The sequence below is a fragment of the Anomaloglossus baeobatrachus genome, chromosome 5, assembly GCF_048569485.1.
Source record: "Anomaloglossus baeobatrachus isolate aAnoBae1 chromosome 5, aAnoBae1.hap1, whole genome shotgun sequence".
Lineage (NCBI taxonomy): Eukaryota > Metazoa > Chordata > Amphibia > Anura > Aromobatidae > Anomaloglossus > Anomaloglossus baeobatrachus.
Genome location: NC_134357.1, coordinates 286115461 through 286134832, shown reverse-complemented (window position 1 = coordinate 286134832; position 19372 = coordinate 286115461). Strand labels below are relative to the sequence as shown.

At 44.4% G+C, this 19372-nt stretch overlaps 1 protein-coding gene across 4 annotated transcripts in view; it reads right to left on the bottom strand.

Moving 5' to 3' along the window:
* MBTD1 (mbt domain containing 1) overlaps window positions 1–19372 on the bottom strand; it is a 170111-nt gene that overhangs the window by 35169 nt on the left and 115570 nt on the right. Inside the window, exon 16 of one of the 4 annotated variants that reach the window (XM_075349532.1) lies at window positions 10027–10142. The exons of the other annotated variants lie outside the window; for them this stretch is intronic. Within the exon in view, the coding sequence (XP_075205647.1) occupies window positions 10111–10142 (32 nt within the window). The 3' untranslated portion in view covers window positions 10027–10110. Of the gene's footprint in view, window positions 1–10026; window positions 10143–19372 lie in introns of those variants that run through there. 4 annotated transcript variants of the gene reach the window in all.

Genomic DNA, 19372 nt, shown 5'->3' with positions numbered 1-19372 from the left:
CTTTCCTCGTTCCACACAGCATTGCTCATCTTCCTGTCTGTCCCAGCAGCAGCACCGCTGACCTGTGTGGAGCCATGCGCACAGCAATGACAACACCCCTTTGTGCATCGCTCTCTACACAGATCAGCTGGCCGGGAGCCAGGAGGACATCGCGATGCTGCAGGGATCGGTGACCGGTGAGTATAATTATTCACTGCCCCCCACACTGATGATGATGCGCAGGGGGCAGTGAATATAGCCACACATGATCACTCCAGGCTGTACTTGCCAGGGGTGATCACGCGGGCCGGCTACTTAGTATGCACACACCCCTCGCCCATCAATCCGCCCACCTGTCAGCGCCGGCTTCAGTGCTGAGAGATGATGGGCGTCGGGATACAGTGCATGTAAAAAGAGATAATGAGCGGGACCACGTGGTCATGGTAGGCGCTGCTACAGCCTGCTTCTGCCTCTTATGAACCCCACTTCACCATCACCGCACCCCCTTTCCCTGCAGCCATCGGACTATAAGACCCAACCCCCACTTTCCCCCAAAATGTTTTGGGGAAAAAGTGCGTCTTATAGTCCGAAAAATACAGTACCTGCAGGCAAGACATTTGGTCATTGCCACTGCTTGCCCACCCAAAATGGAAGAGTGTGGAGCCAGAATAACCCTTCAATGACTAATTATCAGTCATTGGTGACAATGTGGCTTCTAGAATTTCTTTGCACAGAATGTGGCTCACAGCGATCTCTGAGCTGAATGAGGCTCTCTAGGTGTCTGCATGAGGGCAAACAAAAAAAAAAAGCTGGGGGATCAGTGCTCCCCAAGGTAAATTCTATTTGTGTTGCTGTATTTATTTGCAGCACATCACGAGAATGGAGAAAACAATCAAGCATCTCATTATGCAGATTATACAAGTACTGTCTAAAGATCAGTTACATTTCTGAACCAACAGTGTCCATACAGCCAGCTTTATGTGTAATGTTTGACAACACGTATGAAAACTACGTATCTTTACTTTGGGTGACATTTAGTGTTGTCTAAGGAGATGCTATTCTTTGTGGAGAACTATATAACATCAAATGACAACAAAAAAAACAGAGATGGTGCTGAAGAGGAGTCACAGGAGGCAGGGGCGATGTTACGGGCGGTGAGCTAAGCACGATGCAGCAGAGGCTGCCATCCTGAAATGTTGGTGGTGCGGGCTTCAAATAATGGCGACCGGAGTTGGCGCATGCACAGATGGAACTCTCGGCTCAAGATCTTATCTATGCACACCCCGACCGCTTCCGGCCCATTGATCGCCCAGCAGCGGACTTGAGGAATATGGCGCCCGGAGATGGCGTGTGCACAGATATGATCTTGGCCGTTCATTGAGCCAATAGCTCAATCTGTGCACGCGCTGACTCTGGGTACCATTTCTTTGGACTAATCATTTATGACTCAAGGTCTAGGGATTATTCGAATTATAAACAGCAAATTATTCCCTGCATACCTTAATTACTGTGTCGTTTTGTCATTATCTGTGTTACAATGTTCTATCTACAGTAAATTGTATCAATTTGTGTGTGTTATCATCTTTCCTACCTTGTCCCTGGTATCCAGGGCCAAGGAGTACAGGACGTTCTACATACAGTTTTAATATCAATAAATAGAAAATATAGCCCTGCAGCACTGGGTTTTACCTTGCAGGGGTCAAACAATAAGGTGGAATATGGGCTGGGCACCAATCACTCACGGCAGGGGAGTGCTCGTCCAATAGGAGACGTCCAGAGAATGTTCATATAAGATGAAGAAAGGGACCGCACAATCCTGGAAGCCGGTGAAAACTTCTTTTATTTCAAGCGGTGCAACATAAAAGGCAGGGAAAGAGCTGGGTGCAGGCTCCTCGCAAGGATGCTTGCATTATCTATATTTTCTAGTGTGACAATCACCTTGTGTGGTTTTATATATCTAATGAAATATTTTGTATGGGGAATAATTTGCTGTTTACCATTTCTTTGAAGCCCGCACTGCCGATAAGTTTCTGGAAGTTCTTCTTGCCTCACAGTGCCCTCAACAAGCATCTTAGGTTAGTGCCGACGGGAGCTCGTACATTCAGATATATCCGCAGGTATGGCTGCAGTTTTACCGCAGCTGGCCGCCGGCATCCACAGCCATTTTTAGCTGCGGTAGTACAGCAGAATAGCTGCGGTAAAACTGCGGCCATTCGTGAGACTTACCTGCAGACGTCCCGGCCTCTATCTCCATAGTGGAGGGCCGGGATTTCCGCAGGTAAATCCGAAGGAATAATTGACATGCAGTTACGTGCGGCTGCAGGACACCCGCAGCATATTCCGCAGCCGCACATTCCGCAGCATGGACACAGACACTCCCCATGTCCCATAGGATAACATGGGAAGTGTCTATACTTGCTGAAACCTGCGGATTTATCTGGAAATCCAGATAAAGCCGCAGGTTTTCCGTGGCAAAATCCGCAGAAGCAAGCTCCTGTGGGCACACAGCCTTAGACACCCGCTGCACCGCCCTACTCCAGCACCGCCCCTGCCTCCTGTGACCCCACTCCACCACTGCTGCCGCTTCCCCCTCCGGTAAGATACCACCGGATTACAAGACAGATCCCATTTTTTTTATTCTCTCTAAATTCGGGGTGCATCTTATAAAACAAAAAATACAGTATAATAGAGACACAGGCACCACTTATTATTATTATTTATTAATTTATATAGCGCAGTTAATTCCACAGCGCTTTACATACAATGGCAACTCGGTCTCAATTGGGGCTCACAATCTAGGTTCCCTATGAGTATGTCTTTGGAGTGTGGGAGGAAACCGGAGTGTGGGAGGAAACCGGAGTACCCGGAGGAAACCCACGCAAACACGGGGAGAACATACAAACTCCTTGCAGATGGTGTCTTTGGTGGGATTTGAACCCAGGACCCAGCGCTGCAAGACTGCAGTGCTAACCACTGAACAACTGTGCCGCACTTCTGCATTTTTCACCCACTCCTGGTTTTGGCTACAAATACTGTGGTAAAAAAACTCACAAAATACTCAGTGTGTGCACACGCCCTGAGAGGAAAAGTATAATAGAAACATGGGCACTTCTGCACTTTTCACCCACTTCTGCTTTTGGCTTATACATTCTGAGGTAAAAAAAACCTCACAAAATATTCAGTGTGTGTTCGTAGCCGTACAGGAGAAGTAAAAAAAGAAATACAGCGTCACGGTCGTCTCCCTGTTTTTGGGGACTAGTGACAGCTTTCGGACTAGAGCCTCTCATCTTCAGCTGGCTATCTACATTTACCGTATTTTTCGGATTATAAGACGCACTTTTCCTCCCAAAAATTTGGGAGGAAAATGAGGGGTGCGTCTTAAAATCCGAATGTAGCTGTAGTAGGTGTTGATTGAGAGTGATCACAGGATGCAGGGGCTCTGTGCTGTGGTCGGCGGTGTCCGGCAAGGTACAAGCCATTCTGACAACGTCAGTGGTAAGGGCTTCAAATAATGGCGCTCAGAGTCTGCGCATGCACAGATGGAGCTATTGGCTCCAGAGGCTCAAAAGCTCCATCTGCGCATGTGCTGCCTCCGGGCCCCATTTGTTTGAAGCACATCTTCAGAATAACCGGTGCCTCGCCACCTCCCTCACAGAACAGAGCCAGCACGGGGCAGAGCATAGCCAGCGCGGGGCAAGGCAGAGCGAGCGCAGAGCAGCCCTAGCACAGTGGTAAGACACCACCGGATTATAAAACAGACCCCATATATATTTTTTTTTTTTACCTTTTTTTTCCTCTGAATTTGAGGTGCGTCTTATAATCCGGTGCGTCTTATAAAACGAAAATACAGTAAATGGGATTTGTTTCCTGTAGTACCTAAATGGTAACATCAGATTTGCTGTTAGCTTTTCCAGCAGTACTTACTTTGTAGTCATGCCCTTCAGGTTTACATAGTGGTGTTACCTAGCAATCCTTGCTGAAGATACAATTCCATTTGTATACTGGACCCCTTGGTGCAAGGAGCTGTGTTGGAGCATTCCAGAAGTCGGACTTTATCCTTTTGTGTTGCAATTTTTCCCCCTGTTTGTCTCCCCTACCCTCTTGTATTATTAGTGCAGCAGTGGGTTTAGTGTACCTCACCCGCCTGTCACTAGACAGAGATGTGGCCACTAATGCCAAGTAGTGAACTGCCCCTTAAATGTTTGCAGTTCAAGATGTTGCTGGGTCATTGAGAAATAAAAAAAAAAAAAAAAGTTACAAAAGAACAATATAAGCTCAAGAGTTGCTTTGGAGGAAGAGTTAAAAGGAATCTGTCACCAGGTTTTTGTACATCTGAGAGCAGTATAATGCGGAGACAGAGACCCTGATTCCAGTGATGCGTCACTTATTGAGCTGCTGTCATTATGATAAAATCAATGTTTTCTGTGCTGCAGATATGGTAGTTATACAGAGCTCATGAATATGCTGGACTACCTGCAGCATACCAAGTAGTCCTGTAGTGATAATCTACTGCTGATTAAACAGTGATTTTATCACAACTATACAAAGCAGCCTAGTAAGTGACCCATCACTGGAATCAGAATCTCTAATACTGCTCTCAGATTAGGTGGTAAAAATCTGGTGACAGATTCCCTTTAATAATTAAATATTTGGCTATTGAAAGGCTAAGTTATCAGGAGCAACCACTTAAGTGAATTACTTGTGCCCTAAAAGTGAACTAAGTGATCGAGTTTAATCTACTAAATGTGAAAGAATTACAACAGAGGAATGGATAGATCTCCAGTATGATTACAGGCGAATAAACTTACAACTGGGCACTATATATTAGCTCGCAGATTAGGGTGGAAACAAAGCTGGATTGATGTAGGTCTCCAAACTACTTTATCTAGAAATCATGTTACTTGGCGTTTCACTGAAATACTGTACATTGTATAACCAGATCAATACAAACTTCCAGCCATAGCATATGCCAAAGTCCAAGTGACACTAAGCCATATTTTATACCCTATAGTAATATCTAGACTTCAGCCTAATAAACACACAATGCCTTATTCAAAAACTTTATTCCCATACGTGTGACAAAGTATAAAACTGGCACTTACATGGTTAATTTGTAACAAGAATGTACTGGATAAAAAATAAAAGGCAAACTTTTATTATGGAATTAAATAACTCTTTAGGTGCTTGTATCCTTTTTCAGAAAGCTGTAAACAGAATCTGCAAAGCCTATTTGCACATAGAACATTGGTTTGTACAAATTGAAACAGACATATTAGGAAATAATAGATCCAATTAAAGTATAGAAGTACTGTATATTGCATTTGTTACGTACACAATTGTTACTGCATTAAGATTAGTGCACTATTTCTCTATATTTTAATCGGATCTATTACGTCCTTATGGGTCTGTTTTAATTAGCACAAGCTGCTGTTTTGGATTTCAGCTTTTATTATCATAGTTAATTCTATGCATTGCCAGGTGATATCTTGGCTTGTGCGTTAGACCACTTTCACACGAGTGGGTTTTGGTCTGTATTAGAGATTCTTTATTTGTAATTCAGAAAAGGTGAGGAGGAAGAGTATGGTTAGGCTGCTTTCACACATCCGGCTTGAGCTCTGCGGCTCAATCCGGCTGTGCAAGCTATGCAACGGATGCGGTGAACACACCGCATCCTTCGCATTAGTTTTTCCTTTGTGGCCAGTCCGGTTTTTGCCACTTGCGGCATGCTACCGAGCATGCGCAGTGGCAAAAACCGCATGCGGCGGCCGGATGCGGTTATTGCCGCATCGCGCCGCATCCGGCCGCCATAGGTATGCATTGAAAAATGCGCCGCATTGACCGAATGCGGCGCGATGCGTTTTTTTTTTGCCGCACGAAAAAACGTGCCAGGCAACGTTCCATCCGGCCGCCGCATCGGCTAAATCTGCCGCATGCGGCAAAAAACGGATGGAACGCAAGGCCTTGCGGCATAATGCGGCACTAATTAAAGTCTATGCTGCAGAAAAAACGCAACCGGCAGCAAAAAAAAAACGGTTGCGATTTTCCTGCAAAGTGCCGGATTGTGCCGCACTGCAGAAACCGGAGGTGTGAAAGCAGCCTTAGTGAAGTGGAAAGATTTGGACACCCAAGGATATGTTCACATGCTGCTCTTCACAGTACCCTAAAAGATAACCAACCATCAGGATTGTCATATATAAAGTAAAGCCAGTGCTATACTGGCAATAGGATGCTTTTGTTCTGAGATTCGAGGTTTTATTTCAGAAATCTGTGCAAGTAAAGTTCCAGCAATGCAGTGCTATTTGATTGACAGGTGCAACAGGAAGGGAATATATGGGTCGGGTCTTGCTATATCTTCCTGCCTCTTTCTGTCTGCCTGTACTGGAATTAACGTCTATGACGGCGACAGGGGGAGGGAGGCCAAGTGTAGCGCCCCAGACACTCGGGACACTACAGGGAACTGCATCCTCACAGGGATGCAGGACCGACCCCCTAGCACCTGGAACACCAGTACCAGAAATACCCACACACACCAAAATCCTACTTACCACTCCACACAAGGTAGCACTGCTTAGTCACACAAGGGGAGGGCCACCTAGAAAGCGGAGCCTGACCGGGGAACTAGACAACCTGGTGGGAGCGGACAGCAGTCAGTCTAGAGTGAGAACAGTGGTGCACAGTGAAGTGCACGGACAGGTCTGAGAGCTGGGTCATGTAATGGTGGCCTGGGGGCACAGGAGAGTGGTTGCCAGGGCGGGAACACCCGAGTACCGCTGAGACCAGAGCACGCACGGGGCACAGGGTCCTAGGTCAGGCGACAGTTTCAGACAGCCTGGCAAATACCTGCACAGTCCTCACTAACCCACAAATCCGGGGGCACCAGCAGTAAAGCAAGGATCAGGGTTCAGACACATACCTTCCTACAGGGTCCACACCGCCCGCCGTACGGAGGAGACTGCCACCGCAAAAGGGACAGTTGGGCCCCAAACGCTCCACGCTATGGTGACCCAACCACACAGAGTGCCGGGGACAGAGCAACCGAGTCATCAACTGGCACTGGAATTACAGGGACCTGAACCTCCCGTCCGAGGGCCCACAAGTGAGTAGAGACTGTTAATTACAACCCAGATGAGGTCTCGATTATTCCGGCACGTCCACCATACAGCTCCCTGGGCTCAGTCCTACCTGCGGAGGGCCTGCCACCTCAGCTGCCATTACCATCAGCCCTAGGAGTAACCAATCCAGCATCGGAGGCTCCCCCATATTAACCGCAACCCGCGTCACAGAAATTACTTTATTCTCCCCTGTAAATACTCCCCATTAAAAAAGCACCCAGGGAACGGGACAGGGCAACGGCCACCAAAGTGACATTCCCCAGTGATACACTGCCCAGGACCGAGTACCCCATTCCCTGGGCGACACACAAGCTGGTAGACTGGGGTGGGAATACAGTGCCTTGCGAAAGTATTCGGCTCCCTTGAATTTTTCAACCTTTTCCCACATTTCAGGCTTCAAAAACATAAAAATATTAATTGTATGGTGAAGAATCAACAACAAGTGGGACACAATTGTGAAGTAGAATGAAATTTATTGCTTATTGAAAACTTTTGTAAAAAATAAATAACTGAAAATTGGGGCGTGCAATATTATTCATCCCCTTTACTTTCAGTGCAGCAAACGCACTCCAGAAGTTCATTGAGGATCTCTGAATGATCCAATGTTGTCCTAAATGACTGATGATGAAAAATATAATCCACCTGTGTGTAATCTAGTCTCCGTATAAATGCACCTGCTCTGTGATAGTCTCAGTGTTCTGTTTAAAGCACAGAGAGCATCATGAAGATCAAGGAACACAACAGGCAGAACCATGATACTGTTGTGGAGAAGTTTAAAGCCTGATTTGGTTACAAAAAGATTTCCAAAACTTTAAACATCCCAAGGAGCACTGTGCAAGCGATCATATTGAAATGGAAGTAGTATCATACCACTGCAAATCTACCAAGACCCGGCCGTCCATGTAAAATTTCATCTCAAACAAAGAGAAGACTGATCAGAGATGCAGCAAAGAGGCCCATGATCACTCTGGATGAACTGCAGAGATCTACAGCTGAGGTGGGAGAGTCTGTCCATAGGACAACAATCAGTCGTACACTGCACAAATCTGGCCTTTATGGAAGAGTGGAAAGAAGAAAGCCATTTCTCAAAGATATCCATAAAAAGTGTTGCTTAAAGTTTGCCACAAGCCACCTGGGAGACACACCAAACATGTGGAAGAAGGTGCTCTGGTCAGATGAAACCAAAATCGAACTATTTGGGCACAATGCCAAACGATATGTTTGGCGTAAAAGCAACACAGCTCATCACCCTGAACACACCATGCCCACTGTCAAACATGGTGGTGGCAGCATCATGGTTTGGGCCTTTTCTTCAGGGACAGGAAAGATGGTTAAAATTGATGGGAAGATGGATGGAGCCAAATACAGGACCATTCTTAAATCTGTGGAAAGAGCTGAAAACTGCTGTTCACAAACGCTCTCCACCCAACCTCACTCAGCTCAAACTATTTGCAAAGGAAGAATGGGCAAGAATTTCAGTCTTTCGATGTGCAAAAATGATAGAGACATACCCCAAGCAACTTTCAGCTGTAATCGCAGCAAAAGGTGGCGCTACAAAGTATTAACTTAAAGACGAATAATATTGCATGCCCCAATTTTCAGTTATTTTTTTTTTTAAAAAAGTTTAAAATAAGCAATAAATATCGTTCAACTTCACAATTGTGTCCCCCTTGTTATAACATTAAAATGTTTTATCTTTATGTTTGAAGCTTGAAATGTGGGAAAAGGTTGAAAAATTCAAGGGGGCCGAATATTTTCCCAAGGCACTGTAGATAGCAAGACCTGACCCACATATTCCCTTCCTGTTGCACCTGTTAATCAAATAGCAGTGCATTGCTGTAACGTTACTTGCACATATTTCTGAAATAGAACATCCAATCTTAGAACAAAAGCTATGCTTACATTCAGCATCCTAGTGTCAGTACAGCACTGGCTTCACTTTATATATGAAAATTCTGCTGGTTGGATCCCGTAAAAAGCTATGATATTTCAGACATCTCGCACACACGCTGGTTATTCTTTTTCCTGAATGGCAACATTTTTAAACCTGCGTTATGTTTATTCTTTCAGTGCTTTTGCAATGTTTTATCAAAGCCGTGAGAAAGTAAAAAATAACCTTGCAAAAAAAAAAAGTGTTGGTGATAAAAACAAACGTTATTAAACATGTACAGTACAAAAAGTGCACATGTTCTGGATGTTTTGACTACAGCGTTTTTACTGCAAAAATGCTTGTGTGTGAACATAGCCTTTAAAAAAAAAAATTTAAAGAGACCATGAATATAGTCAAAGCGGTGACTTTGGGTCCACTATGGAAAGAATCAGTTTCTTTCATAAGTTCAGCTTTTTGGCCTCATTTTAGAAGCCAAAAAACTGAAATAGTAAGGCTATGTGCGCACGAAGCGTTCTGTCCCTGCAGAAATTTCTGCAGCGATTTCAACAGCACACGTGCGCTTCAAATCGCTGCAGAAAGTGTCCGTAATGAAAAAAAAAAAGCCGATTTCATGCGTTCTGTGTGCAGTCCCTCCCATAGACAGAGGGGGGATGCATGCAGAGCGCAGGAAAGAAGTAACGTCACTTCTTAGAACGCGCGCTTCAGGCAGCAGCCGAAGCGCTGCACTCTAATACACCACGTGCGCACGGCCCCTGCACAATCTCCATAGATTATGCTGGGGACGCAGGACGCATGCAGTTACGCTGCGGTGCAGATCACAGCGTAACTGCATGCAAATACGCAACGTGCGCAAATGGCCTTAAGCTGCTTCACGCTTGCATTAAATGCGGAAGCAAAATGCTGACCAAACATATGCCCGTGTAAAAATGGCCATAAGGGCAATTGTGCTTAAAACAACATATGGCCCCAGTGACAAGATACAACCAAGAAACAATATTCTATAGGCTTCAATATTTATTTTGTAAGAAAATAAACTTTATACGTATCTACATTTGACACAAGGAACTAGAAAACAAATAGCTGCATATATTCAGAACAGAACGGAGGCTTGGCTGAAGAGGTCGCTGTTTAGAACCTGCTACCAGGGAGAGTTCGGATATCTGGAATTTAATTCAAAAATAAAAAATTAGAAATAGATGCAAATGACTATATAGATTTGTTTCTATTGTGAGAGGTGTCTGTGCTTAATTCTCACTTCCATACGGTCATACTAACGGAGGCCCAGGAAGCCGGCAGTGAAACTGTAGTGATGCAATATAGACCTGGATGACAAAATAGCTGTGGAGTCAAAATGGTCCATATGCAGCATCAGACAGCTGCTGGCTGGCAATATGGCTGCTGGCCGTCTATAGCCTGTCTACCCAGGCAGACATCTGTAATAGATTGTTGTCAGCAGCAAAGAACCATTTGCTGCCGAGAAAGATGATCTTTTTACAAACTAAACCACAAGATCATTACGAGAGTGATCATCCGCCTGGTTACATTGTGCAATTATCCTGAAACCAGCGCTCCTAGGTATTCTAGTTCACATTGATCGGGCACATTAGCTTGCAGTAGTTTCAGCTACTAGATTCAATATTGAGTTTTTAATTTGGATGAAGGAATTGGAAAATCAAATAAAATCACCAGTGATCCTAATAATGATGAATGAAGCTCTGCAAAGTGAGAGCCGCATCTCGCACCCTCTCATACCTTAGCTTCCTGGACCGCTGTCAGTGTGTGCAGGGGATAAAGTACGGAGTATAACTACAGTCACACCTATACTTTAAATACTCAGAGTAAAGATATATACACTGTGTGCAGAATTATTAGGCTAATGAGTATTTTGATCACATGATAATTTTTATAAATGTTGTCCTACGCCAAGCTGTATAGGCTTGAGAGCCAACTACCAATTAAGTAAATTAGGTGATGTGCATCTCTCTAATGAGGATGGGTGTGGTGTAATGACATCAACACCCTATATAAGGTGTGCTTAATTATTAGGCAACTTCCTTTCCTTTGGCAAAATGGGTCAGAAGAGAGATTTGACGAGCTCTGAAAAGTCCAAAATTGTGAGATGTCTTGCAGAGGGATGCAACAGTCTTGAAATTGCCAAACATTTGAAGTGTGATCACCGAACAATCAAGCATTTCATGGCAAATAGGCAACGTTACTGGAGTATCAAAAATCACAAGGTGTTCCATACTCAGGGACATGGCCAAGGTAAGGAAGGCTGAAAAACTACCACCTTTGAACAAGAAACATAAGATAAAACGTCAAGACTGGGCCAAGAAATATCTTAAGACTGATTTTTCATTGGTTTTATGGACTGATGAAATGAGAGTGACTCTTGATGGGCCAGATGGATGGGCCAGAGGCTGGATCAGTAAAGGGCAGAGAGCTCCACTCCGACTCAGACGCCAGAAAGGTGGAGGTGAGTACTGGTATGGGCTGGTATCATCAAAGATGAACTTGTGGGACCTTTTCGGGTTGAGGATAGAGTGAAGCTCAACTCCCAGACCTACTGCCAGATTCTGGAAGACAACTTCTTCAAGCAGTGGTACAGGAAGAAGTCGGTATTGTTCAAGAAAAGCATGATTTTCATGCAGGACAATGCTCCATCACATGCATCCAACTACTCCACAGCGTGGCTGGCCAGTAAAGGTTTAAAAGATGATAAAATAATGACATGGCCCCCTTCTTCACCTGATCCGAACCCCATAGAGAACCTGTGGTCCCTCATAAAATGTGAGATCTACAGGGAGGGAAAACAGTACACCTCTCAAAATAGTGTCTGGGAGGCTGTGGTGGCTGCTCCATGCAATGTTGATCGTAAACAGATTAAGCAACTGACAGAATCTATGGATGGTAGGCTGTTGAGTGGCATCATAAAGAAAGGTGGCTATATTGGTCACTATTTTTTGGGGTTTTGCTTTTGCATGTCAGAAATGTTTATTTCTAAATTTTGTGCAGTTATATTGGTTTACCTGGTGAAAATTAACAAATGAGATGGGAATATATTTGGTTTTTATTAAGTGGCCTAATAATTGTGCACAGTAATAGTTACCTGCACAAACAGATATCCTCCTGATAGCCATATCTAAAAAAACTACTCCAACTTCCAAAAATATTAATCTTTGATATTTATGAGTCTTGTGTTGATTGAGAACATAGTTGTTGATCAATAATACAAAAAAATCCTCTAAAATAAAACTTGCCTAATAATTTGGCACACAGTGTATATTTTTTACAAAAGTCTATGTAAACAGTAGATTAACAGCTTTTCAGTGTTTCATTTCTCTAATGGCCCATAACCTGTGAACAAGCTTTTTTTTTTTTCTTCCGTTCCTGACTATTGGCTGAGACACTGATTTCAGGGATGTGTCAGTTATTATACTGTGTGCTGTAGTTTCAATACAATCATTGTTTTAACAGTAGCAGATGATCACTAACAGATTAGATACCCCAAGTGCATCCTGCTCCAACCCGACCCCCAGAACTGATTGCCAGCTTACTATCAATATACAATGTACACAGAAAGCTGACAATCAGGGGTGTTTGTGTGGTTTAGATTTCTGAGCTACATGTTACATCTAAAAACTCTGTGTCACATCTGCTGCACCCGTAAACTAAGTGATACATCATTGGAATCAGGGTCTCTATTCCTACCTTTTGCTGCTCACAGATGAGGTAGCAAAAGCCTGACAATAAAGTCCCTTTAGAGGGTTCAGTCACTACTGTACCTTTTTTTTTTTTATTGTTGGCCTATCATTCTAAGTCAGCAATAGCTGACCACTTGATAGTGACACTTGATACTTTGGCCGACTAGATGTCACAGGCAACCAAAAGTTCTTGGATGGATGCCAGAACATGGAAGGTCCTTCACTTCTTTAGTGGCTGTATTTTGCAGATTTCCCCCCTAGATTGGCAACACTTACTCCAGATGCTCTGAATGAGTCTATTGAGTATACACGTTAAGATACGTTTATAGGATTATTGCCTTCCCCTCCTTATTTTTATCGTCAACTTATTATTGTCGTCAACATTTAGGCCTTGTGCGCAACGCTGCATTTTTTGGGTGACTACAAAGATGCAGCATGTCAATTTTTTCTGCGTTTGAGTCCTTCCAGTCAATAGATATGACTTAAAAGTTTGGACACACCTTCTCATCTCTAGAACAACTGTTAAGAGACTTTGTGCAGCAGGCCTTCATGGTAAAATAGCTGCTAGGAAACCACTGCTAAGGACAGGCAACAAGCAGAAGAGACTTGTTTGGGCTAAAGAACACAAGGAATGGACATTAGACCAGTGGAAATCATTGCTTTGGTCTGATGAGTCAAAATTTGAGATCTTTGGATCCAACCACCGTGTCTTTGTAGAAAAGGTGAACGGATGGACACTATATGGCTGATTCCCACCGTGAATCATGGAGGAGGAAGTGTGATGGTGTGGGGGTGCTTTGCTGGTGACACTGTTGGGGATTTATTCAAAATTGAAGGCATACTGAACCAGCATGGCTACCACAGCATCTTGCAGCAGCATGCTATTCCATCTGGTTTGCGTTTAGTTGGACCATAATTTATTTTTCAACAGGACAATGACCTCCAAACACACCTCCAGGCTGTGTAAGAGCTATTTGAGTAAGAAGGAGAGTGATTGGCTGCTACGCCAGATGGCCTGGTCTCCACAGTCACCAGACCTGAACCCAATCGAGATGGTTTGGGGTGAGCTGGACCGCAGAGTGAAGGCAAAGGGCCAACAAGTGCTAAGCATCTCTGGGAACTCCTTCAAGACTGTTGGAAAACCATTTCCGGTGACTACTTCTTGAAGCTCATGAAGAGAATGCCAAGAGTGTGCAAAGCAGTAATCAAAGCAAAAGGTGGCTACTTTGAAGAATCTAGAATATAAGACATATTTTCAGTTGTTTCACACCGTTTTAAGTATTTCATTCCACATGTGTTAATTCATAGTTTTGATGCTTTCAATGTGAATCTACAATTTTTAGAATCATGAAAATAAAGAAAACTCTTTGAACGAGAAGGTGTGTCCAAACTTTTGGTCAGTACTGTATATATGACATATGGAATTAATTTTGTGTCACATTTCATTGCAATCACATTTTAATAAAAATAGTTTTTTTTCCAACAGGTGTACCATTGTAAAATGTGTTTTAGGTTTGAATATATATTCTATTATTTCTGTGTTAATTACGAGGTCATCGTGGGCCTATTTTTAAAAGGGTCATGTGCTCAAACACATACATGTGCCTGATGAAGAGGACGGATCGTCCTTGAAACACGTAACCAAATAAACTTCGCTTTGCTGAATATTCCTAACGGTGAATTCCTCCCTGTGCAATGTCCAGACAAGACTCTCTTGCTAAAGCGATTTCCTATTGTAAAGATAAGTCATCTTTTCAGAGTCTAAAATAACACCTTAAGGCTATGTGCGCACGTTGCGTAAATACATGCAGTTACGCTGCGCTTTGTAGCGCAGCGTAACTGCATGCGTCCTGCGTCCCCTGCACAATCTATGGAGATTGTGCAGGGGACGTGCGCACGTGGCGTTTAAGAGCGCAGCGCTTCGGCTACTGTAAAAAGAAGTGACATGTCACTTCTTTCCTGCGCTTTGCCGGCAGCTCCTGCTCTGTCTATGGCAGGAGCTGCAGGCAGAGCGCATGGAATCGGCGCTCACTACGAACATTTCTGCAGCGATCTAAAGTGCACATGTGCTCTTCAGATCGCTGCAGAAATTTCTGCAGGGCTAGTACGCAACGTGCGCACATAGCCTAAAGGGGTTCTTCAGGATTAGACAAAATATGGCTTTATGTATCAAAAAACGGCACCATACTTATACATTTAGGCTATGTGCGCACGTGTGCGTAATTCATGCAGTTACGCTGCGCTTTGTAGCGCAGCGTCACTGCATGAGTCCTGCGTCCCCTGCACAGTCTATGGAGATTGTGCAGGGGATGTGCGCACGTGGCGTCTTAGAACGCAGCGCTTCGGCTGCTGCTTGAATCGCTGCGTTCTAAGAGGTGACATGTCACTTCTTCCGTGCGCTTTCCCGGCAGCCCCTGCTCTGTCTATTTAAGCAAGCATTGTTGACCTTAGGGAGATCAACATATCCACTGCGGAGACACCATCACGTGTTTCTCAACGCAGTGATTCTAGAGCATTGCCCCCTGGGACAATTCCCAGGGGGCAATGCTCTAGAATCACTGCGTTGAGAAACACGTAATGGTGTCTCCGCAGTGGATATGTTGATCTCCCTAATGTCAACAATGCTTGCTTAAGTAGTCTTTTACTAGGCATTGCCCCCACTAGCCAGATTCCTACTCCACACTGATGAGGGGCAAATACCCCGAAACAGCTGTCTGTGGATGGATACCATGTTTGGTATAGGTGGTCTCCTTGACTGGAGACTGCCCTTCCCGTGGTTGTTCCTTCCCGGTGAAAGACCTGGCTAGTCTCCTGCCAGCGTTGAGAAACACGTGATGGTGTCTCCGTGGCTTTCTTACCTGCTCTGTCTATGGCAGGAGCTGCATGCAGAGCGCACGTTCTCGCCGGCACCATGTGCTTCAGAACGGAGCTTTTGAGCTGCGCTCTGAAGCGCACCTTTTAGGTGCCGTGCAGAGCGCACACGTGCGCACATAGCCTTATTGTGCCTGGTACTGCAGCTCAACACAACATATTGTAAGCCTGGCTAATTTACACAGTCTAAAGAAATGGCACACTATTGGAAGAATAGGGTTGTTTTCTTATTTTTCTTTTCTTATAGGACTTTAAAAACAGTAGTCATAGCCTAATAGGAGACCTACGCATGTAGCAGAAGAGGCTAAATTGGATGCAGCTCTTCCCGACACTATCACTCGACTCTATCCAACGCCAGTCTATCAAAGATTCAGAGCCTAATTCTCATATTCTGTGCTTTAATCATTTGTCCTTAAATTTGCTGAACTTACATAGCCATAATTTGTAATCCTGCCTCCCTCCTTTATTTTTTTTGCTTTTGTCCTGGTGTTTCAGGAGCCATCATTTTATTTACATAGCGGATAGACCAGCAGAGAGACCAGACACAAGCGGCATGAGTTTGGAATATGAGCATTATGCCTTTTCTTACAGTAACTAAAAAAAAAAAAAAAAAAAAAAAAAAAACCCTCAAAAACAATCATTCATTCATGGGACTGGAAACCTCGTCTGAATTATAATTGACAGATACCTAGGCAATGTTGTTGCACGACACTACTGCCATAGAATAAAGTAAATCAGAAGCATAAAAGGGTGTAAAATGTTGTACAATTTCGCATTAGCACGAAACCCTGAGAAGCGGCCTACACTTATTTCTCCTCACCCAAATGTACCAATAAGCTCTATATACTTCAGTGGGCACCATTCCCTGCCAAACCTAGTCTTCTGTATCAGACTGTCAAGGTGGGAAACACTATTCCTCACTCCAGAGAACAGATTTGGACTGAGAACCCAGTGGTGGCAGGCTTCACACATCCCCAGCTGGAGCTCCACATGGTGCATGCATATCTTAGGCTAGGTATACATTAGGCTGTGTATTGTATGATGTATACTCTAATGTGCACATAGACCCCTACTCACCAGACGTGTGCTCTTTCGGCCTCAGCCTGGCCTGTATACCATTTACCAGTATAGGAAAGCACAACAGACTGAGCTTTTTATATGAAGGTCTACTGCAAAGGAATGTATGCCTTGGGCTTTATTCCTTTACAATAGGGCACTATGGTGGTCGGATGGCACCCATTCTGTGGACACACGCGTAGTGTGGACCTAGCCGTACTCGTGCATGGTTGCTTTACCATGATGCCCACTTAATGAAGCCTCTGCAGCACAGTTCTGGAGTGACGCATCAAAAGAATCATTTTCTGTGTCTCATGCATGACCTCTGCATGAATTACTGTTTTATGGATGAGCAACACTTACCCCAAGATTCCTCCACAATGATAACAGTTGTCTAGTACATGAAAACATTTCCCAAAATGACTTGTGGCAAAGGAGGCAATGTAAGATCATGCAAACTGACTGCTCAAGTACAGTCCATACTTACAGGAGGTTGTCTTTACAAACAGCACAGCCATCTGCTTTATTTTGTACCCCAGTTTGTGCTTAAACGTTTGAGTTGCAATCACTGTGATCAGAAGGAGTTTCCACATTCTCTTGGTCTTCTAGCGTTTCATAGAAAATCATGAGATTGGGTTGCTTGTTGCACAATGAAACCGCTCTGTAGAAGTGTGTGCCTCATTAACACCACTCAGCTTATAGACTCAATTCTCTGGTATCCCCAGACCTTACCTAAACTACATAAACCCATTACTAGGAATAATCGTGGCCCAACATAAAGTACATCCTGTCTCTACCTTTACAACCTATGTTTATAGCACCACTCCAACATTTTTTTGTGGTGGAGGAGTGCTTTTAACCTAAAGTCCCTCTTCTTAGTAATATACTCAAGCGCCAGCATGTTCACCGTTTATTGAAGGCACTCTGGTCCTGTAGCACCATCATGTGACCGCAACGTATATTTGGTAGGCAGTCAGGGGTTATGCCACAAGCTCTCAATAGAACTCTATGAGAGATAGTACAAGGACCTCATAGGCTTGCATTGAGTTGAGACCTTCCGCGAGCTCCATGAAACACTGGAGGGTTAGTATTACTAGGGGCAGTGGACTTGGATTAGAAGCACCACTCCAGTAGTGAGATTAAAACAAACAAACAAAAAAACTGCTAAAATCGACTTCCTGTTCAGGTCCTGGCTGAGGAGGCAGCATAGAGGAGAAGCTCCCGACACCCCTCTGAGAAACCGACGATAAACAGCATACCCGGGCAAGTGAGCGAGCAGAGAGCAGCACGTCTGGTAGCAGCAAGCACACAGCTATGGAGCGGTACTTACTGAGGAGTGCTGGTGGTGGTGAGGGGACCTGCAGGAATGGAGATTCTGACTGCCGGCGGGGAGAAGAGGAGACTGTCATGGCACCGACAAGCCTGATAGAGGAGGAGCCAGAGTCCCCAGTGCAAGATGTGGTAATGGAAGCCAGGAGAGGGAGAAGTGAAGGAGATGAGAGCGGGGGGGTCGGGGGAGGATGGAGCAGGAGAGAAATCGCTGCAGGGGATTGCAGAGGGAGAAACACAATGGATAGAGGAAGGGGACATGGAGGAACAAGAAAGAGAGGAGGAGGAGGAGGAGTGCAGCAAGCAAAGAGTGCTCAGAGTCGCAGGAGACCGGGCTGATCACTTAGACACGCAGTATAAGGTGTCTAATCTTGATCAACGTCTGCAGAAGCTGCATGTCAGAAGCAGTAACACTCCTTCTAAAGCAAACAAGAAACTGCCGGCCACACCATTATCTAAATACTGTAAACAAATGGGGGAGGGTGGAAAATCCCCAGCACAGAATAAGAGAACTAAGAAACCAGCACCACCTGCAGGCCAAGACAAGCATGCACAAGAGCTCAATGTTGATTATAAAAAATTGGCTGCCGAAGTGACATCACATCTGTCAAAAGAGATTAAAGTGGCCATTGAAACAGCCATACAAACATCCCTAGCAGCTATGCAAAAGCAGATTAGTGGACATGCATCTAGACTGGCAGAAACAGAGCAGAGAATATCTGACTCAGAGGAGAAAATAATGGCTATGCAAGAGCAAATAGCAGCTCTAGTGAAATCTAACGATTATTTGAGAGATAAAGCGGAAGACTTAGAGAACCGATCGAGGCGAAATAATTTGCGCATTGTGGGGCTGCCAGAATCGGTATCTTTGGGACAGCTGGATAACATATGTGAACACGAGTTACCTCAGGCCCTGGGCAAAATTATAAGTGTGTATATAAGGCTAAATTCAGAGTGGAAAGAGCGCACAGAGTGGGACCACTAAGACAAGAAGCGAATAGGGGAGAGGATCCAAACCCAAACAAGAAAGCCCCGCTGAGGGCTAGACAAGTGATAGTCAAATATCTTGATTATAAACATAAAGAGGAAATACTGAGGGCCTTTAGAGACAGACAGCGACCATTGCATTACCAAGGCAACAGACTGCTAATTTTCGGCGATTATTCAGCAGAAGTCTCCAGAAAGAGAAAAGAATTCAGCAAAGTATGTTTATTCCTGTATAACAAAAAAGTCAAGTGCCAACTGCTATACCCTGCCACACTGAAAGTCAGAAATCTTAATGGCTCGTTTGCATATTACAAAGACTTTAAAGAAGCAGAGCGTACTCTCATGGCAGAACAGGATAAGAATCAGGCGGATGGACAAAAAAGAGGAAACAATGGAGAAGGGACCAGCAGAGGAGGATCTCCAAGAGGCCCAGGGAAAGACTC